General features: G+C 42.2%; 1 protein-coding gene across 10 annotated transcripts in view; it reads left to right on the top strand.

The window, feature by feature from the left end:
- KCNQ2 (potassium voltage-gated channel subfamily Q member 2) overlaps window positions 1–23,233 on the top strand; it is a 177,466-nt gene that overhangs the window by 92,465 nt on the left and 61,768 nt on the right. For all 10 annotated transcript variants that reach the window (XM_075350443.1, XM_075350437.1, XM_075350441.1 and 7 more), the window contains exons 3-7: window positions 3,786–3,912; window positions 4,871–5,046; window positions 6,426–6,554; window positions 21,761–21,871; window positions 22,182–22,277. In XM_075350443.1, the coding sequence (XP_075206558.1) occupies window positions 3,786–3,912; window positions 4,871–5,046; window positions 6,426–6,554; window positions 21,761–21,871; window positions 22,182–22,277 (639 nt within the window). The remainder of the gene's footprint in view (window positions 1–3,785; window positions 3,913–4,870; window positions 5,047–6,425; window positions 6,555–21,760; window positions 21,872–22,181; window positions 22,278–23,233) is intronic.

Below are 23,233 nucleotides of genomic sequence, written 5' to 3'. Positions count from 1 at the left end.
TCTAGCGCCCCTCTTATAGTCAGGCCAATTATGGAATTGCCCGACCATAAGCAAGGAGGCCGCTATACTACTTATGCCGATTATTGAAGGGTCCCCGGTGAGAGTAAGGTATATATTCCCCCGACCTCCGCGGGCGGAATATATAAAATCTCCCCGAATCTCACTGGCCTCCCCACAATAATCCTTGGCACAATTCGCTGCCACCAACCGATTTACGGTAACTATTAGCCGAACACACAGACATGGGATTCAAGATCGAGATAACAGAACAGCCCAAGATTAATTATATAATTTAATCAGCCTAAAGCACACTAGAAACTACAATATATACAATAGGGAATCTACAGAATATACATATGTCAGAGTACAGTTACAATCAAAGCATGGGTTACAAACAGGCATACACAGTTCCAGCAGTTACCTTGTTGCGTCTGGCCACAGGGGGGCGCTGTAGACCAGGTTTCCAGGAACTCCCTCACAGGTCTTTCCCAACCAGGCCCCCGAGCAGAAGAACACTGGAAAATGGCCGAAGTAGGGTTATCAACCTGGGCAGATCCAGGTCCCCTCCTACCTTAGTGACCTCACAGGGAAGCACTGCCACTCCCCCTGCATGGATCAGAATTATCCAGCAAAGGGGATATTGGCCATAACTTTGCCTGGGAGCGTCGTAGGCGGACGCCAATGCTCTCATTGTGACAGTTATGAATTTAGCTACAGAACGAGGGGACTCATGACCTGTCTGCCAGTTCCCCATTGGCTGATATCACGCCTGGGGCATTTCCCAATGTCCTGCTCCCATAAAAAGGGGGTGCCGGCATCGTCCACATGCGGAGACACCATTTTTATGGTTGCCATATTTATCGGAAATATGGCTTGCGAGATATGAACCATTTTTTACTGGAGTCGTTCTGTCTGCTAGTTCCATAGCCTTGCTAATGAGATACAACTCTTGTTACAGGGTGACGGCAGGGAGTCATCCTGTGTCCTTTGTCCTAAAGCCACCTAATTTCCATATCACAGGACATGGCCATGGAGTTTGTTGCTAAACCAGTTGTGTGAAGGAAAGGGGGGGTGACACCAGGAGAGGGCTTCCTGACATACTTGAATATCATGATTTATCGTCATATCTCCGGATTTACCTCACAGGAACGATAAAGAAAAAGAGGATTTTGTTTACTTACCATAAATTCTTTTTCTTATAGTTCCGTATTGGGAGACCCAGCACCCTCCCTGTTGCCTGTTGGCAGTTTCTTGTTCCACGTGTTATCACCGGCTGTTGTCGTGGACAGAGTCTCCGGTTGTTCCGGTTCTTGCTCTGTTTTTACTTGTGGGTGGCTATTCTCCTTCAGCTTTTGCACTAAACTGGCTAGATCTGGTTCTCCAGGGGGTGTATAAGCTCAGAGGGAGGAGCTACACTTTTGAGTGTAGTACTTTGTGTGTCCTCCGGAGGCAGAAGCTATACACCCAATGTCTGGGTCTCCCAATACGGAACTATAAGAAAAAGAATTTACGGTAAGTATACAAAATTCTCTTTTTTTGATATGTGCATTGCATATAATACCGTGCCTACAAGTAGTATTAAACCCCCTGCAGATTTAGCAGGTTTGATAAGATGCAAATAAGTTAGAGCCTGCAAACTTCAAACAAGAGCAGGATTTAATAACAGATGCATAAATCTTACAAACCAACAAGTTATGTTGCTCCTTTAAATTTTAATAAATTTTCAACATAAAAGTGTGGGTCAATTATTATTCAACCCCTAGGTTTAATTTTATGTGGGATAACACTTGTTTGCAATTACAGCTAATAATCGTCTTTTATAAGACCTGATCAGGCCGGCACAGGTCTCTGGAGTTATCTTGGCCCACTCCTCCATGCAGATCTTCTCCAAGTTATCTAGGTTCTTTGGGTGTCTCATGTGGACTTTAATCTTGAGCTCCTTCCACAAGTTTTCAATTGGGTTAAGGTCAGGAGACTGACTAGGCCACTGCAACACCTTGATTTTTTCCCTCTTGAACCTGGCCTTGGTTTTCTTGGCTGTGTGCTTTGGGTCGTTGTCTTGTTGGAAGATGAAATGATGACCCATCTTAAGATCCTTGATGGAGGAGAGGAGGTTCTTGGCCAAAATCTCCAGGTAGGCCATGCTATCCATCTTCCCATGGATGCGGACCAGATGGCCAGGCCCCTTGGCTGAGAAACAGCCCCACAGCATGATGCTGCCACCACCATGCTTGACTGTAGGGATGGTATTCTTGGGGTCGTATGCAGTGCCATCCAGTCTCCAAACGTCACGTGTGTGGTTGGCACCAAAGATCTCGATCTTGGTCTCATCAGACCAGAGAACCTTGAACCAGTCTGTCTCAGAGTCCTCCAAGTGATCATGAGCAAACTTTAGACGAGCCTTGACATGACGCTTTGAAAGTAAAGGTACCTTATGGGCTCGTCTGGAACGGAGACCATTGCGGTGGAGTACGTTACTTATGGTATTGACTAAAACCAATGTCCCCACTGCCATGAGATCTTCCCGGAGCTCCTTCCTTGTTGTCCTTGGGTTAGCCTTGACTCTTCGGACAAGCCTGGCCTCGGCACGGGTGGAAACTTTCAAAGGCTGTCCAGGCTAAAAGTAGTTCCATAAGCCTTCCACTTCCGGATGATGCTCCCCCAGCAGTGGAGACAGGTAGGCCCAACTCCTTGGAAAGGGTTTTGTACCCCTTGCCAGCCTTGTGACCCTCCACGATCTTGTGTCTGATGGCCTTGGAATGCTCCTTTGTCTTTCCCATGTTGACCAAGTATGAGTGCTGTTCACAAGTTTGGGGAGGGTCTTAATTAGTCAAAAGAGGCTGGAAAAAGAGATAATTAATCCAAACATGTGAAGCTCATCGGTCTTTGTGCCTGAAATACTTCTTAATACTCTTTAGGGGAACCAAACAGAATTCTTGTGGTTTGAGGGGTTGAATAATAAATGACCCTCTGAATAAACTTTTCACAATTTAAAAAAAAAAAAATAAAAAAAGAAATAACATTCTTTTTTGCTGCAGTGCATTTCACACTTCCAGGCTGATCTACAGTCCCAATGTCACAATGCCAAGTTAATTCCGAATGTGTAAACCTGCTAAATCTGCAGGGGGTTGAATACTACTTGTAGGCACTGTATATAATACTAGAAAATGTACCTACTGTAAGATCCGCTTTAAGGCTCTGTTCACACTAGAAAAAGGATTTTCCTCAAGAAAATTCTTGAGCGTCTGAAAGATTAGCACACTTGCGGTAAAAAGAACGCACCAATAACGCACCGAAAAATGCATGCGTTTTTACCGTGCTTTTGTGCGTTTTTGATGCGTTTTTCCCGCAGGTTGGTCCCTGAATTTTTTTACTATTATCTATGGCAAAAAACACAGGTACCTGCAGAAAAGAAGTGACATGCTCATTCTTTTTCTCAAGAAATTCTGCAGAAAGAATGTTCTTGAGAAAAAAACGCAGGGTGCGCACAGCTATTTTTTTTTCCATAGGTTTTGCTGGGGAATGTCTACAGAAAGGTTGCAACCATTTTCTCAAGAAATTCTGCAGCAAAAACACAAAAAAAGCGGGTAAAAACGCAGTGTGTGGACAGGGCCTTAAAGTGATGCTAACCTGGGCTTCCAGAGTTCTCATCTCAATCAGTTTTTCTATTTAATTCTTTCCATGCTTCATTTAGTAAACTCTGATGTTTAGAATATCCCTTTTAATCTCTTCTTTCTATTCTATTGTTGTTTGCTTTAAAATCAGAATTGTTTTCTTTCCTGCAGGAAATTGTCACCATTGTTGTCTTCGGAGTGGAGTATTTTGTTCGGATTTGGGCTGCTGGGTGCTGCTGCCGTTACAGAGGATGGAGAGGACGGCTGAAGTTTGCTCGCAAGCCATTCTGTGTCATTGGTGAGACCATTCCAGCAAACCTTTTTTTTTTTTCTTTTCCCTCAACTTTCCCTACTAAATTAATGTCACGCTTAAATGAATAAAATGTAGTAATTTATTGGAATTATTTAAAAATATTACATAAAAATATCAATTAGAAGATATCAAGGAAATACAAAAAGAATGGACATACTGAGATGAGAGCATAATACGTGTTCACAATAGAACGTCAATAATTAATTCAATATGTACAAGGGACGTGACAATGTCCATCTACTGAAAGTGCATGTGCAAAAATAGAACTCCATACATCAAGCATAATAACCATGACATGATCACAAATATGATGAATATTATATAACTACACTAGATACCACAGGAATGACTTCTCCCCAACGTACGTTTCACGGCTCCCCAACGTACGTTTCACGGCTCCCCGACGTACGTTTCGCTTATTCTTTCCTTAAGGGGATATTCTTTTTTTTTTTTAAAGGATAATAAGTAAAGGACCTCAATAGTCACCTGCTCATTATCTATAATAATCAGCTGGTACTTTGTCACTAAAATGTACCCCTTCCCGGATTTACATTCTGTCACTGTGTAGATAAGATATAAGGGTGAGATATAGAAAAGTAATACTTATATAAGTATACAAAACGTTCAGTACCCAGGTTGGAACCACACAATCTTAATCGCCAAGGTGCTCTATCATAATGCCATAACAATTGCTGGTGCAGAGGTTGTCGTTGCCCCTAGATGTGATGACACAACAGTCCCCACTAACATGTTGGTCTTTATAATTATATAGCATAGGGACCCTATAACATTAAAGATGTGTTTTTTTTTAGATCTTTAATGAGCTCATTTCTAGTATTGGTTGTAGCCGCTGCATTGCCTGCATAGCTGGAATATTTTGGGGGTACAGATCCTTTGGCCCTCAGCTGAGAAGATCATCCCCTTTTCTTTCTTCTCCTTCCAGACATCCTGGTGTTGATAGCGTCCATAGCGGTCCTGTCCGCCGGATCGCAGGGTAATGTGTTTGCTACCTCAGCTCTCAGAAGCTTGAGATTCTTGCAGATTCTGCGTATGATCCGTATGGACCGGAGAGGAGGAACATGGAAACTACTTGGTTCTGTGGTATACGCGCACAGCAAGGTATTTGACTGTACATTATGACTGTGTTGTACTGATCACCTCCTTATTAGACATATCCATATACAGTGTGTCCACCCATATCCTGTCCACCGCCATTAACTTGAGAACGGCGGCAGCTATAGGCATAGAAGTGGTGTCTAGGTATAGTAAAGTATCCATGCGCTACGCAATGAAAACACCTATAGCGCCACCTGGTGTTAAATAACGGAGTTAGCATTTTTATCTCGAAAACAGAATGAGATAGAGAAAAAAAGTGAATTACAAAGTTGTAGGACATCATCAATTCAATACGAATCGACACCTTGCATACAGAAATGCTATGATTAGAACGTGTAAAACTCACAAGGCTGCGGACGTGAAGCGATACCTCATGGAGACCTTCCTACAAGTCATTGGGTATGGTGGCTGCATGGAGTGGCCTCCACGCTCATCTGCCCTGACCCCATTGGACTTATTTCTGTGAGGTCACATCAAACAGCAGGTGTATGCGACCCCTCCACCAACATTGCAGGAGCTACAACGATGTATCACAGATGCTTGTGGAAACGTGTCACCTACCATATTGCACAATGTGCAGCAAGATACAGTATGCTGTCCAGAGTCCAGATGCGCATTGCAGCTGACGGTGGCCACTTTGAGCATCAAAGTTAAATGAGCGCCATATGCGTGACCAGCATTCAATGTTTTTGGGGGGGTCATGGGTTTCATATCATAGCATTTCTGTATGCAAGGTGTCGATTCGTATTGAATTGATGATGCCCTACAATTTTTTAATTCACTTTTTTTCTCTATCTCGTTCCGTTTTCGAGATAAAAATGTAACTCCGTTGTTTTCCACCAGGTGGCGCTATAGGTGGTTTCATTGTGTAGCGCATGGCTACTTTACTATACCTAGACACCACTTCTATGCCTATAGCTGCCACCGTTCTCAAGTTAATGGCGGTAGACAGGATATGGGTGGACACACTATATATCTTATATGGTATCCTATAACACGCCCCACCCCATACTTACTGATTACTGTACCTTTGGAGAATTTAAGCCCCCGCTCAGTGTATTTATGATCTCAGTTATTATAAATAAATGACTTCCTATAGAAGTGATGCCACCTACAGGCTACAAGCAATTACTGCACAACATAGGTGAGAGTGTTATCCCCTTAAACAATCGCTGAATTTAGAGTCATCCTATTTATTTCTGGGAAGTCTGGATGATAAGCAATACCAAATACTGGACCATATTGTAACCGATACAAGAAATGACTGATAGCAGAGAGTAATAGCTTGCATTATGCTGTACAATAAATGGGGCTGGCAAATACTTTATGTGCAGGATCCCTTTAAGGAGAATATTTTTGACTGTAACTGTTTTTACTTTTAGGAACTGATAACAGCCTGGTACATCGGCTTCCTGTGCCTCATCTTGGCATCGTTCCTGGTATATCTGGCAGAGAAAGATAACAACAGCGAAATGTTTAAAACTTATGCCGACGCCTTGTGGTGGGGACTGGTGAGTGTCTGAGCTCTGAAACTGGCATCATCCACAAGGCATACTGAAGAATCGTGGGAAACGTTTAGGAAATTCTTTCGTTTTTATTCTTTATGTATAGTTAGATACAGTCAAAAAACCTCAAAAGCACCCAAAAAAACCTGTTAAAAATTTACTTTAAAAAAAAAGGACACACATAAGTTTAAAAATAGATAGTAGGTACCTAAATAGGTCCGTGGGCCGTCGCTTATGATATAGTAAATACTATCAATAAGGCGGTAACAGGGGAAGGACACTAATAATCAAATACACGAGTCCATCCCTGTAGTGCCACTGAAAAAAGTAGTTTTGCTGAACAGTTTTCAAATTTGGTGATACCACTCATAAGATAGGTACTCAAAAATGAGTCCTCGAGAAACTGACCCTGACAGGCCCTAGAGGTCCCTACCTATCAATGGAGGGTATGATACCGGAACTGGTTTGGGCGCCCCCATTCACCGTTGGGAATCCCTAGAGCAACACTATGATGTCCCTACTAAATCAAACCACCAAACAAAATAACAGGTACTTACGGTAGCTAATTGGTCGCATCCAAGATGTCACCAGTCATGCAGCGTCCCGACACGTTTCTCCCAAGTAATCCTTCCGGGTTCATCAGGGGACATACACCACATACTTGTATCATCCTCAAACGTTGGTACAGCCTTCTCTTGGGAGTCCGTGGACCTGGGACCCTTGTGGTGTATGTCCCCTGATGAACCCATGAGGATTACTTGGGAGAAACGCATTGGGACGCTGCACGACTGGTCGCCCAGTGACATCTTGTATGCGACCAATTAGCTAAGTACCTGTTATTTTGTCTGGTTTTTGGTGGTTTGATTTAGTAGGGTCATCATAGGGTTGCTCTAGGGCTTCATGACGGTGAATGGGGGCGCCCAAAACAGTTATGGTGTCATACCCTCCATTGATAGGTAGGGACCTCTAGGGCCTATCAGGGTCAGTTTCTTGAGGATTTATTTTTGAGTACCTATCTTATGAGTGGTATCACCAAATTTGAAAACTGTTCAGCAAAACTACTTTTCTCAGTGGCACTACAGGGATGGACTCGTGTACTTGATTATTAGTGTCCTTCCCCTGTTACCGCCTTGTTGATAGTATTTACTATATCATAAGTGACGGCCCCCAGACCTATTTAGGTACCTACTATCTATTTTTAAACTTATGTGTGTCCTTTTTGTGGGCTTTTTAAATTAAGTTAATTTTTAACAGGGGTTTTTTTGGGTGCTTTTGAGGTTATTTGTCTATACTTACCCTGTTGCGAATTTGCTGCGGCTATGGTATTTGAATAATTAGATACAGTCTAGTATTAGGCTATGTTCACATAGGGCTTTTTTTGGTAGGTTTTTTTTCCTAACAAAAACCTGATCTTGTGGCAGGAAATCTCCTTTGAGTCATCTGCGCTTTTGGTGCATTTTTGGTGTGTTTTTTTCCAAAAAATGGGTTGTATCAATGGAAAAACGTTGCAAAGAATTGACATGCTCATTCTTTGAAATTTGCCGCAAAAACGCAGGTATTTGACAAAACAGTCAGGAAAATTCTGCAGGTGTGTGTGTGTGTGTGTGTGTGTGTATGTGTGTGTGTGCATGTGTGTGTGCATGTGTGTGTGTGTGTTTGTGTGTGTCTGTGTGTGTGTGTGTGTGTGTGCATGAGATTTCAGAAATCTCAGACTTTGCTGGGAATGTAAAAAGCAGCGTTTTATTAGCATGGATTTGCATAAAACCAAGGCAAATCTGCAGCTAAAAAACACTGCAAAAACACCCTGTGTGAACATAGCCTAAGATTGTGGTCACATTAACGAGGGTCCATTGGCAGGAGAAAGACTACACCAAGTAGAGGTGCACATCCAAAATATATGAAAAAGTACTAGAATTTTATTAAATCCATGAGACACCAAACAATTAAAAACATTAAAAACACACACAAGATACAAAACGACCTCCATATAATATAACCATGGCTTGAATAAACAAGTACCAATGCATAGAATAAATGTGGTAGGAACAAATAAATGGTACAATTCAATCACGGGTAGTTAATAATAACCTAGTTCATAGTAATAGCGGGATATAACCTGAGAGCACCATAAGTGCAAAGTTTCCTCATGTGATATTTTCCAACATTAACTATCCATACATGTATAAATATACATACATTTCAATAATGGAAGTTCCAACCCACATAATTATCACATATCACTTATGATCAATTCAAAAATAGAAGATCATCAGCCCACAATAAATTGAAATTAATGCTGTAAGTTTTCATAGAAAGCCCAATCCTATAATCATATTATACTACAAAGCAGAATGATTTAGTCACCCAGATAGAATTATAATACACAGTACATATATACTGAATGCTAAGGCTGCTTTCACACTACGTCTTTTTAACATGCGTCCTGAACGTTTTTTTGCTGCAAAAGGGGATCCTGCTTTTACAGCAAAAAACGCATGCAAACGCATGTGTTACTTTGCAGGATCCTGTCACTGGATGTTTAGGGGCGGGCATTGGAGTCATGTGATCGGGAGTGATGGGAACTAAACGTGCCAGACTGGGAGCCGGCATCTGACAGCTGCGAGCCTCGTAACCAAGGTAAACATCGGGTATACTTGCTTGGATACCCGATATTTACTTTGGTTACAAGCGTCTGCATCTGCTAGGAGCCGGGCTCCCTGCACACGTTACCAACGTAAACATCGGGTAACTAAGATAAGTGGTTACCCGATATTTACCTTGGTTACGAGTGTCCGCAGCTCTCAGGTGGGGGAGAGGGAGGGAGGAGAGACAGAGAGAGAGGGAGGAGAGAGAGGGGGAGAGAGACAGAGGGAGGAGAGAGATAGACTGATCACAGAGGCTGGCTTCTGGGCATGCTCAGTAGAGCAAGCAGGATCCTGTCTATCAGCACGCCAGCGTTCACATGCTTTTGCATGCTGTTTAGTCAGGATCCAGCAATTTGCAGAAGTTGGACGCAGCTCAAAAACGCTACAAGTAGCGTTTTTGAAAGATGTTTAAAAACTGCAAGTCGCTGGATCCTTACTATAACGCACGCAAACGCAGGTGAATGCATGTTAACGCGAGTCCATTGCAAATGCATTGAAATGAAAACGCATTTGTACTGGATCCGTTTCTGCGTTAAAAAACGTTCAGGACGCATGTTAAAAAGACGTAGTGTGAAAGCAGCCTTAGATACCAAGATTAGGGTTATCACTGAAGCAGAATATAGGAAAGGGTTAAAGGGTTAAGGCAATTCAGCCAGGGTATAAATTCTCCTATACACCCCGTTTGCACATATTTACCAACCGGGCCCGGTTTCTCAGCAGTGGACAGCTGTAAAGGGCACGCTACACGCTATGATATATCTAACGATATGTCATCGAGGTCACGGATTCAGTTATACATATCGTAGCGTGTGACAGCTATGAGTGTCCGTAATCGAGCAAAAATACTCACCTTATCGTTGCTCGTTGACATGTTGCTCATTTTCTAAAAATCGACCGTCCTTCTGCGTGCCGGTTGTTCATCGTTCCCGGGGCAGCACACATCGCTCCGTGTGACACCCCGGGAACAATGAACTGAAATTTACCTGTGTCCCGCCGGCAATGCGGAAGGAAGGAGGTGGGCGGGATGTTACGTCCCGCTCATCTCCGCCCCTCCGCTTCTATTGGCCGGCCGCTGTGTGACGTCGCTGTGACACCAAACATCCCTCCCCCTTCAGGAAGTGGATGTTCGCCGCCCACAGCGAGGTCTTTTGGAAGGTAAGTACGTGTGACGGGGGATTATGACTTTGTGCGCCACGGCCAAAAAATTGCCCGTGCCGCACAAACGATGGGGGCGGGTGTGATCGCAAATGCGATTGCACGACATATGGACACGTGTACAGCGGGCTTAAGGCAAGTATGTGAACTGGATTAGATGGTGAAAAAAGAGTAAAAGAAAATTGCAGCCATGGAGGGAGGCAAAATGTACCTCAGTAAGAGAGGTCATTGGGAAGCCCAACGTGTTACGCTGTCTAGACATATATTTTGGATGTGCGCCTCTACTTTGTGTAGTCTTTCTCCCCCCAATTGACATTTAACTCTCTACACAGGAGCCTGCACTCCCATTTATGATTATTAAGTGGCTGTGCACCCCTTAGGGGTACTTTACACGTTGCGACATCGCTAGCATCGGCTAGCGAAGTCCAGCACGATAGTACCCGCCCCTGTCGCACAGGCAATATGTGGTGATTGCTGCCGCAATTGCGGCAGCTTCACATGCACATACCTGGTCGGCAACGTCGCTGTGACTGCCGAAATATCCCTCCTTCAAGGAGGAGGTGTGTTCGGCGTCACAGCGACGTCACTAATCGGCCGGCCAATAGAAGCGGAGAGGCGGAGATAAGCGGAACATAACATCCTGCCCACCTTCTCCCTTCCGCATTGCCGTCGGGACGCAGGTAAGGTGATGTTTGTCGCTCCTGCGGTGTCACACACAGCGATGTGTGGAGCTACAGGAACGACAAACAACATCGTACCTGCGGTCGACCCAACATTATGAAAATGACCGACGCTACACAGATCACCGATGTTCGACGCTTTTGCGATCGTTTATCGGCGCATCTAGGATTTACACGTTGCGATGTCGTTACCGGCGCCGGATGTGCGTCACTAACGACGTGACCCCGACGATATTTCGGAAGCGATGTCGCAACGTGTAAAGCCCCCTTTATTCTCTAAATGGACATTAACCAAGGTCTAGCACCAAACAATAAAAGCCCAAATCTCTGAACTGTATGGTTGATTTAAAAAATAAACAACAGAAAAAAAAGGAATACTCGGATCAATTTGAATAAACTAAGAGCCAAAATTGGTCTGAAATCTTACCTGCTATGTAAAGTACCGACAATACGAGAAGCGGCTTCACAGCTCGGATGGAACATGCAGTTCATTAATATTTGACGACAAAGTGAAATCCTCCTTCCAAGAATAATGCTGTTAAAGGCAATAAAGAGATACTCAAATTTCAGATGAAGGTTCTCCAATCTGTTCTCGTCCTTCTGTATATATTGTTGTATATAGAAGCAGTATTATGCTTAATTTTATTCTTGCATATACAGGAAAGTATTATAGTATATTCTTGTATATAAGGGGATTTATTATTGTAGCGATATTATTGTACATACAGTATTATAATAGAAATTCCAAATAATTAATAATTATAGTATAATAGTATTATAATAGCTGTAAAATTAGTTATTTTTGTACAAAGGGACAGTATCATAGTAGGTATATATGTCCTCCTTTCTGATATATAAGTTTCCTATCCTGGTATATGTGTCCCCATTCTGGTCTCTATTCTGGTGTGTATAGTTAGGTCCAGAAATATTTGGACAGTGACACAATTTTCGCGAGTTGGGCTCTGCATGCCACCACATTGGATTTGAAATGAAACCTCTACAACAGAATTCAAGTGCAGATTGTAACGTTTAATTTGAAGGTTTGAACAAAAATATTTGATAGAAATTGTAGGAATTGTACACATTTCTTTACAAACACTCCACATTTTAGGAGGTCAAAAGTAATTGGACAAATAAACCAAACCCAAACAAAATATTTTTATTTTCAATATTTTGTTGCGAATCCTTTGGAGGCAATCACTGCCTTAAGTCTGGAACCCATGGACATCACCAAACGCTGGGTTTCCTCCTTCTTAATGCTTTGCCAGGCCTTTACAGCCGCAGCCTTTAGGTCTTGCTTGTTTGTGGGTCTTTCCGTCTTAAGTCTGGATTTGAGCAAGTGAAATGCATGCTCAATTGGGTTAAGATCTGGTGATTGACTTGGCCATTGCAGAATGTTCCACTTTTTTGCACTCATGAACTCCTGGGTAGGTTTGGCTGTATGCTTGGGGTCATTGTCCATCTGTACTATGAAGCGCCGTCCGATCAACTTTGCGGCATTTGGCTGAATCTGGGCTGAAAGTATATCCCTGTACACTTCAGAATTCATCCGACTACTCTTGTCTGCTGTTATGTCATCAATAAACACAAGTGACCCAGTGCCATTGAAAGCCATGCATGCCCATGCCATCACGTTGCCTCCACCATGTTTTACAGAGGATGTGGTGTGCCTTGGATCATGTGCCGTTCCCTTTCTTCTCCAAACTTTTTTCTTCCCATCATTCTGGTACAGGTTGATCTTGGTCTCATCTGTCCATAGAATACTTTTCCAGAACTGAGCTGGCTTCATGAGGTGTTTTTCAGCAAATTTAACTCTGGCCTGTCTATTTTTGGAATTGATGAATGGTTTGCATCTAGATGTGAACCCTTTGTATTTACTTTCATGGAGTCTTCTCTTTACTGTTGACTTAGAGACAGATACACCTACTTCACTGAGAGTGTTCTGGACTTCAGTTGATGTTGTGAATGGGTTCTTCTTCACCAAAGAAAGTATGCGGCGATCATCCACCACTGTTGTCATCCGTGGACGCCCAGGCCTCTTTTGAGTTCCCAAGCTCACCAGTCAATTCCTTTTTTCTCAGAATGTACCCGACTGTTGATTTTGCTGCTCCAAGCATGTCTGCTATCTCTCTGATGGATTTTTTCTTTTTTTTCAGCCTCAGGATGTTCTGCTTCACCTCAATTGAGAGTTCCTTAGACCGCATGTTGTCTGGTCACAGCAACAGCTTCCAAATGCAAAACCACACACCTGTAATCAACCCCAGACCTTTTAACTACTTCATTGATTACAGGTTAACGAGGGAGACGCCTTCAGAGTTAATTGCAGCCCTTAGAGTCCCTTGTCCAATTACTTTTGGTCCCTTGAAAAAGAGGAGGCTATGCATTACAGAGCTATGATTCCTAAACCCTTTCTCCGATTTGGATGTGAAAACTCTCATATTGCAGCTGGGAGTGTGCACTTTCAGCCCATATTATATATATAATTGTATTTCTGAACATGTTTTTGTAAACAGCTAAAATAACAAAACTTGTGTCACTGTCCAAATATTTCTGGCCCTGACTGTATGTTCTTATTCTGGGCCCATCCTGGTGTATATGTCCTCATTCTGGTCCCCATCCTGGTATTTATGTTTAATCCTGGTATATAGGTCCCCCATTCTGGTATATATGTCCCCCATCCTGGGCCTATCCTGCTATATATGTTCCCATCCTGGTAAATATGGTCCCCATTGTGAGCCCATCCTGGTATATATGACATTATCCTTGGCCCCTTCCTGGTATATACAGTGCCAGTTCTGTCTTTAACGCATAAAAAAACCCCAAAACTCAAACCCCTACTCACCTCTCTCTGCTCCCACATTGCACAGCGTCCTCTGTAGCCAGCGAGTAGTGGCAGGCAGCTGACACTGGACTGTGCGCCATGGCACATGACATCACTGTCTTGCGCCCCCAGTCAAAATACCACTGACATCAGGTGCCAGTCAACAGATGATATTGCAGCGCAGTGACCCTACCGCTCTCTTTGCCGTGCTGCATTTCAGCTGGATTTGCTCTCACCGAAGCACATCCAACTGAAGCACACACTGGCGTCGGAGAGCGACCTCTGTGATTGTTACACCCCGGGTTATATTCTTTAGTATTATACTAATATTCTTGTACATAGGGGCAGTATTATAGTAGTTATATTCTTGAACATAGGGGCAGTGTTATAGTAGGTATATTCTTGTACATAGGAGCAGCATTATAGTAGTTATATTCTTGTACATAGGGGCAGTATTATAGTAGTTATATTCTTGTACATAGAAGCTGTATTGTAGTAGTTATAGTCTTGTACATAGGGGCAGTATTATAGTAGCTATATTCTTGTACATAGGAGCAGTATTATAGTAGGTATATTCTTGTACATAGGGGCAGCATTATAGTAGTTATATTCTTGTACATAGGGGCAGTATTATAGTAGTTATATTCTTGTACATAGAAGCAGTATTGTAGTAGTTATAGTCTTGTACATAGGGGCAGTATTATAGTAGCTATATTCTTGTACATAGGAGCAGTATTATAGTAGGTATATTCTTGTACATAGGGGCAGCATTATAGTAGTTATATTCTTGTACATAGGGGCAGTATTATAGTAGTTATATTCTTGTACATAGAAGCAGTATTGTAGTAGTTATATTCTTGTACATAGGGGCCGCATTATAGTAGTTATATTCTTGTACATAGGAGCAGCATTATAGTAGTTATATTCTTGTACATAGGGGCAGTATTATAGTAGGTATATTCTTCTACATAGGAGAAGTATTATAGTAGTTATATTCTTATACATAGGAGCAGTATTATAGTAGTTATATTCTTGTACATAGGAGCAGCATTATAGTAGGTATATTCTTGTACATAGGAGCAGCATTATAGTAGGTATAGTCTTGTACATAGGAGCAGCATTATAGTAGGTATATTCTTGTACATAGGAGCAGCATTATAGTAGGTATATTCTTGTACATAGGGGGCAGCATTATAGTAGGTATATTTTTGTACATAGGAGCAGCATTATAGTAGGTATATTCTTGTACATAGCAGCAGCATTATACTAGGTATATTCTTGTACATAGGAGCAGCATTATAGTAGGTATATTCTTGTACATAGCAGCAGCATTATAGTAGGTATATTCTTGTACATAGGAGCAGCATTATAGTAGTTGTATTCTTGTACATAGGGGGCAGTATTATAGTAGGTATATTCTTGTACATAGCAGCAGCATTATAGTAGGTATATTCTTGTACATAGGAGCAGCATTATAGTAGTTGTATTCTTGTACATAGGGGGCAGTATTATAGTAGGTATATTCTTGTACATAGGGGGCAGCATTATAGTAGTTGTATTCTTGTACATAGGGGGCAGTATTATAGTAGGTATATTCTTGGACATAGGGGCAGTATTATAGTAGTTATATTCTTGTACATAGGAGCAGCATTATAGTAGGTATATTCTTGTACATAGGAGCAGCATTATAGTAGGTATATTCTTATACATAGGGGGCAGTATTATAGTAGGTATATTCTTGTACATTGGAGCATCATTATACTAGGTATATTCTTGTACATAGAAGGCAGTATTATAGTAGGTATATTCTTGTACATAGCAGCAGCATTATAGTAGGTATATTCTTGTACATAGGAGCAGCATTATAGTAGGTATATTCTTGTACATAGGGGCAGCATTATAGTAGGTATATTCTTGTACATAGGAGCAGCATTATAGTAGGTATATTCTTGTACATAGGGGCAGCATTATAGTAGGTATATTCTTGTACAGTATTTATTGGCAGAATTACAGTATTTATATTCTAATACGTAGGGGGCAGTATTATTATAGTTGGTATATTCTTGTACATAGGAGCAGCATTATAGTAGTTATATTCTTGTACATAGCAGCAGCATTATAGTAGGTATATTCTTGTACATAGGGGGCAGTATTATAGTAGGTATATTGTTGTACATTGGAGCATCATTATAGTAGGTATATTCTTGTACATAGAAGGCAGTATTATAGTAGGTATATTCTTGTACATAGCAGCAGCATTATAGTAGGTATATTCTTGTTCCTTAGGAGCAGCATTATAGTAGGTATATTCTTGTACATAGGAGCAGCATTATAGTAGGTATATTCTTGTACATAGGAGCAGCATTATAGTAGGTATATTCTTGTACATAGGAGCAGCATTATAGTAGGTATATTCTTGTACATAGGAGCAGCATTATAGTAGGTATATTCTTGTACAGTATTTATTGGCAGAATTACAGTATTTATATTCTAATACATAGGGGGCAGCATTATTATAGTTATATGTTTGTACATGAATACAGTATTATTATAGTCATATTCTACATGGAAGACAGCAATCTGTGACTGATGAAGGTGCAATATACAGGACCGAATTGTCACTATACTATTTGGATTGCTTTACAATAAAATGTGAACATTTTTTCTTCCTTGGGAGTGACAAGTATTTTTTTAAATTCACAGCATTTTTTGTGTCGGTGAAAAACAATGAGTTTTCCAGTGGGAAAAGCTTTTTGGGGGAGACTTTGAAGGTTTTTAGTTTCCTGGAGCAGGTCTGCAAAGTTTTTCAAACTTTTTGGGAGAGTTTTCTTCCTGCTTTTTTGCAGCCTTCCAAATGGTCAATCCCTATTTTGGTGTGGAGTCCATTAAGAACCTCCTCAAAGTTCCCAAGCAATTTACCCTGAAGGGGAAAAAAATGCTAAAAACACTGAAATGAATAGGAAGAGTCTTTTGAAGCCCGTTTTTTTAGCAAGGTTTTTTTTTTATGTACACTGTGTGCAGAATTATTAGGCAAATGAGTATTTTGATCACATGATACTTTTTATACATGTTGTCCTACTCCAAGCTGTATAGGCTTGAGAGCCAACTAGCAATTAAGTAAATCAGGTGATGTGCATCTCTGTAATGAGGAGGGGTGTGGTGTAATGACAAACACCCTATATAAGGTGTGCTTAATTATTAGGCAACTTCCTTTCATTTGGCAAAATGGGTCAGAAGAGAGATTTGACGGGCTCTGAAAAGTCCAAAATTGTGAGATGTCTTGCAGAGGGATGCAGCAGTCTTGAAATTGCCAAAGTTTTGAAGCGTGATCACCGAACAATCAAGCGTTTCATGCCAAATAGCCAACAGGGTCACAAGAAGCATGTTGGCCAAAAAAGGCGCAAAATAACTGCCCATGAATTGAGGAAAATCAAGCGTGAAGCTGCCAAGATGCCATTTGCCATCAGTTTGGCCATATTTCAGAGCTGCAACGTTACTGGAGTATCAAAAAGAACAAGGTGTGCCATACTCAGGGACATGGCCAAGGTAAGAGAGGCTGAAAAACGACCACCTTTGAACAAGAAACATAAGATAAAACATCAAGATTGGGCCAAGAGATATCTGAAGACTGATTTTTCAAAGGTTTTATGGACTTATGAAATGAGAGTGACTCTTGATGGGCCAGATGGATGGGGGAGAGGCTGGATCAGTAAAAGGGCAGAGAGCTCCACTCCGACACCAGCAAGGTGGAGGTGGGGTACTGGTATGGGCTGGTATCATCAAAGATGAACTTGTGGGACATTTTCGGGTTGAGGGTGGAGTGAAGCTCAACTCCCAGACCTACTGCCAGTTTCTGGAAGACAACTTCTTCAAGCAGTGGTACAGGAAGAAGTCGGTATCGTTCAAGAAAAACATGATTTTCATGCAGGACAATGCTTTGTCACATGCATCCAACTACTCCACAGCGTGGCTGGCCAGTAAAGGTCTAAAAGATGAAAAAATAATGACATGGCCCCCTTGTTCACCTGATCTGAACCCCATAGAGAACCTGTGGTTCCTCATAAAATGTAAGATCTACAGGGAGGGAAACAGTACACCTCTCGGAACAGTGTCAGGGAGACTGTGGTGGCTGCTGCATGCAATGTTGATCGCAAACAGATCAAGCAACTGACAGAATCTATGGATGGTAGGCTGTTGAGTGACATCATAAAGAAAGGTGGCTATATTGGTCACTAATTTTTTGGGGTTTTATTTTTGCATGTCAGAAATGTTTATTTCTAAATGTTGTGTAGTTATATTGGTTTACCTGGTGAAAATAAACAAGTGTCATGGGAATATATTTGATTTTTATTAAGTTGCCTAATAATTCTGCACAGTAATGGTTACCTGCACAAACAGATATCCTCCTACTGTAGCCAAGTCTAAAAAAAATACACTCCAACTTCCAAAAATATTAAGCTTTGATATTTATGAGTCTTTTGGGTTGATTGAGAACATAGTTGCTGATCAATAATGAAAAAAAATCCTCTAAAATACAACTTGCCTAATAATTCTGCACACGGTGTAATGTATGCTACTTGCTACTTTTTGGACATAATTAATGATGACTTTGTCATGCGCTCTGCGATGCCGCTTCTTGGCCAAGGTCTGATCACTTTTCAGAAAGTTGGCTGAGTTGGTCAGGTCTTGTGTAAAAACAAGTTGCATAATTTTTGTGCAGAGTTGCGCAAACAATTTGCAACATTTCCAACTGTTTTCTATTAGACAGAATGGTGAAAATGTCTTGATGAATCCCCTAAGTGTTTTCCTGTAGATGTGGACAACCATTACTAATAAATGTGCTTGCCCTTTGGATTGATAAGGCACACGTGCAGTTCATGTTCTGCTTTGCTCCAAATATAATTATGAGTAAAGGGGGCTTTACACGCTACGATATCGCTAATGTGAAGTTGTTGGGGTCACGGAATTTGTGACGCACATCCGGTCGCTTTAGCGATGGTGTTTCGTGCAGGGCTGTGGAGTCGGTAAGCCAAACCTTCGACTCCGACTCCGACTCCTCAAATTCTCTTGCACCGACTCCGACTCCGGCTCCGACTCCGGCTCCGGCTCCGGCTCCGACTCCGACTCCGACTCCGACTCCGACTCCTACATATATTGCTTATAGTTAGGTGAAAAATTTATTGTAGTACATGAATATGTGTATGTGAACATCAGACATTTAATAATTTTTATGATACAATAATCAAGATATTTGGATAGAACATAAAATATATTTATTGGAATACAACTTTAGAACACAAAAAACTGTAATAAATTGTAAATATGTAATACACTATGTAATATACAGTAGATTACATATATATCTTGTGTGTGTGTATATACACTGTATATATATATATATTATATATATTACATATTTACAATTTATTAGTTTTTTTGTGTTCTAAAGTTGTATTCCAATAAATATTTTATGTTCTATCCAAATATCTTGATTATTGTATCATAAAAACAATTAAATGTCTGATGTTCACATTGTACTACAATAAATTTTTCACTTAAATATAAGCATTATACTAAATGTTGTTATTTAGTAAAATATTCAGCACATTCTGCATTGCACTCCTGTCCCCACTTTATTATATATTTTAGGAGTCGGAGTCGGTGCATTTTATACCGACTCCGACTCTGACTCCGACTCCACCAAAATGAGCTCCGACTCCGACTCCGACTCCACGACTCCGACTCCGACTCCACAGCCCTGGTTTCGTGTGACACCTATGAGCGATTTTGCAACGTCGCAAATACGTGCAAAATCGCTCATCGGTGACATGGGGGTCCATTCTCAATTTTTGTTACTGCAGCAGTAACAATGTAGTTCGTCGTTCCTGCGGCAGCACACATCGCTCCGTGTGACACCGCAGGAACGAGGAAGCTCTCCTTACCTGCCTCCCGGCCGCTATGCGAAGGAAGGAGGTGGGCGGGATGTTACGTCCCACTCATCTCTGCCCCTCCGTTTCTATTGGGCGGCGGTTCAGTGACGCAGCTGTGACGTCGCTGTGACGCTGAAAGAACCGCCCCCTTAGTAAGGAGGCGGTTCGCCGGTCACAGCGACGTCGCCAGGCAGGTAAGTATGTGTGACAGGTCTGGGCGATGTTGTGCGGCACGGGCAGCGATTTGCCCGTGTCGCACAACAGATGGGGGCGGGTACCCACGCTAGCGATATCGGTACCGATATCGCAGCGTGTAAAGCGGCCTTTATTTAATTTGGTTTGACATCCACAGAAAGTCACAGATCCTGGTATTATTCATTTTCTTCATCCTTCTAAATGATTATTCTGAATATTGAGGACATAATTGCTATAATTTTTATAGCAGAAAATCACATGTATGACCAGTCACTAAAATAACAGATTTGTGGAAGCAATTGTCTCATACTCTATTGTCCCTCTTAATGGCTCTTTTATGACATTTGTATGTGCTGATTGAGTCACATGGTACTTCAAGGGTTATTTCCAATCTAATTAGACAGATATTGATGGACAGTACTTCTAAAAACACACACTTTTTCAATTTACAGCTTATTAAAGTTTGCATCCGTTCATAAAATATTATTACTATTGTTTTGTTTACAACTTGTTACCTAGGAAACTGACCACCACTGCTGTCTAGCTTGTAAGCTTGTGGTCAGAATTAGGAGGTAACAACGCGCTCCAGCAATCTTGTCCAGCTTGAAATGTTTTTATAAGCTCCATAGAGAAGAGTTTGTAAGCACATTGTGATGCTAGTATGGTGCCCCTGGGCTTCAGGCACCACAGGGTATTACACCACTTTTCAGGGGTAATATCTATCCCGGGTCAGGAGGGGGTTAACCTGCCAGTGCCTTCACCACAAAACACACACACACACACAACAGCAGGTTCTTACTCACAGGGGATTGGACTAGGGCAGACAGGGGAGCCAGCCATCACGAAGCATGGGACTTCCCCAGTTGCTAAGACAACCACTGGTGCGGGCACCACAACGAGTAAGTTAAAACACCTGCCCCGTGGGGCGCTACACTAGTCACTACTTACGGATACTATAGACGGAAGAGGAGTCAAATAGCCGGGGACAGCTAGGACAGTAGTAGTAAGAAGGACATGTCAGGACACAGGGAGTAAACAGAAGCGCAGTCAAGTCATAGGCCAAGGGTCAGAATTCCAGGAGAGTACATATAGATTCAGGGAGCAGACAGAGACGTGGTCAGGGAGCGGTCCAAGGTCGAAAGCCAGGATGTAACGACAAAAACAGAGAGGGGTCAGTCAACGGTCTGGGGTCAAGAAACTTAGATCAGAACACGAGCACAAACACAAGGCAAGAGCACAACTGCAGAACCAGAAAGTACGACTGGCGAGGTTCTGGGAGAGCATGATCAGTAATGAAATAGAGCAATTACCAGAACGGTGGAACACCTGAGTAATCAGCACCTCCGAGAACCTGCATGGAATCAACCCGCCAGCAAGTACTCAGAGAAACACAGCAGAGCATCTCCAAATATGCAAAATGCTCTGCACAAAGGAAACATGTCACTGCTGTCTCTGTAGTTCAGGAAAGCTTATGAGAACATCACCTGTGTGCACAATGCTCTGCACAAAGGAGTAATATCACTGCCGGCTCTGTAGTGCAGCAGAGCATCATCTGTTTGCAAGATGCTCCGCACAGAGGAATCGTAACACACTTTTCATGTTCTGCTGGCTAGCAAGAGTCGGTCTCCAAAAGAAAAGTGCAAGAAGAACAAGTATTAATAAGCAGTAAATTGCAGGTGTTTACAAGCACCATCTAACAATACCCATTTATAATGTTTGGCATACCCTTGAACTCATTATGAAGTGGCAGTGATTTACCTGTAGGGATTTTCTTGTCTTTCCTCAGATCACTCTGACCACCATCGGTTATGGAGATAAGTATCCACAAACCTGGAACGGTCGTCTCCTCGCTGCCACCTTTACTCTGATTGGAGTCTCATTCTTCGCCCTTCCTGCTGTAAGTACATGACTAATGAAATGTGTTGATTAGTTTAGGCAGTCGAATTTCAAATACCCAATTGAAGAGTAGGATGTTGCCCAGTAAGTATTTCCAAGCACCATCTTTTCTCTCTGGATTCCCATGCATGACACATACAGCAGAATGATATAATTGGGCACCATGCAATACTTTATTTCTAATATGGGGGTGCTGTAGTAAAATCAAGCATCTGATGCCAGGTTCCTCTGCAGATCACTGCTGAGTGCTGGTGAGCACATAAAGGGGGTTTCCACAGTTCAGGTATGTTAAAGTAATGTCTTGTCTTCAGGGGATCCTCGGATCTGGATTTGCCTTGAAAGTCCAAGAACAGCACAGACAGAAGCACTTTGAGAAGCGGCGTAATCCTGCGGCCGGACTGATTCAGGTAACCCATGACTGTCCTCGGTTCCCCTAGTCCCAGCGCTGGGACCAGTTTTAGATCGTGTGTGGGAGGTGTAATCTCTGCATCATAAATCTGCCCATTGTTGTCAAAGCACAGACGTCATCCTGTGCGGCAGCCAGCTCCAGCGCTGGAACAGATGGCACCAAGGGAGTTTTTAGGGAAAGGTGAGGAATAACTAAATGTAGAATGAACATCCACATGTAAATCTCTCCTGGGTGAAGTAAAGCTTACGAACTGAGGCAGAGCCATAATGGAACAAGCTGTTTCCCTAGAACTAATCTGGAACCACAAATCCCAGTAAGTCGTGACATGAAAAATCTTGCACCGTGGAAAAAAAAAATATGTTGGATCCATGGTTTTTTTCTAGATTTTCTGTGCATTATAGAGAACTTTCCTGTCTATTGGCGGTAAGCAGAGATGATGGCCTATTAGGGAGTATCCTCCGCTGTCACCTGTCTGTGGAGCTCAACAAAATCAGCAGTCCTCTAATAAAATGAATTGTCAGCGGTCCCCTACAAGGAATCTTTTCCTGATCTGTAGGCTGTTGGCAAGTATGCACCCACACCCACACATGATCCATCAGGTCCATTATACACCGCTGACCTACAAGGAATCCATTCCTGATCTGTAGACTGTTGGCACGTATTCACCCACTCTCACCCATGATCCATCAGGTCCATGATACACCGGGTCCTCTTATAGCCACCGGTCTGGACCATGACTCTGCTTCGTCACACTCTTTCAGACGCCATCTTTGATGGCTGTCTCAGTAGTAGACTTGTTTGTGCTCACAGCGGGTCTTTTTATTTGCCAGGTGCCTCAAGGCTCCCATATTTGACAACAAGCACCCGCTATTAAAAATGCACCTACTGTCTTCAGGATTGGGGCAGCTTTTGTTAGTCACGTCAGCAGGGCGCTCAAAGGACATCGCCCCCTCC

Source organism: Anomaloglossus baeobatrachus, chromosome 5, assembly GCF_048569485.1.
Source record: "Anomaloglossus baeobatrachus isolate aAnoBae1 chromosome 5, aAnoBae1.hap1, whole genome shotgun sequence".
NCBI classification, from domain to species: Eukaryota; Metazoa; Chordata; class Amphibia; order Anura; family Aromobatidae; genus Anomaloglossus; species Anomaloglossus baeobatrachus.
This window is presented reverse-complemented; position numbering and strand designations above follow the sequence as displayed.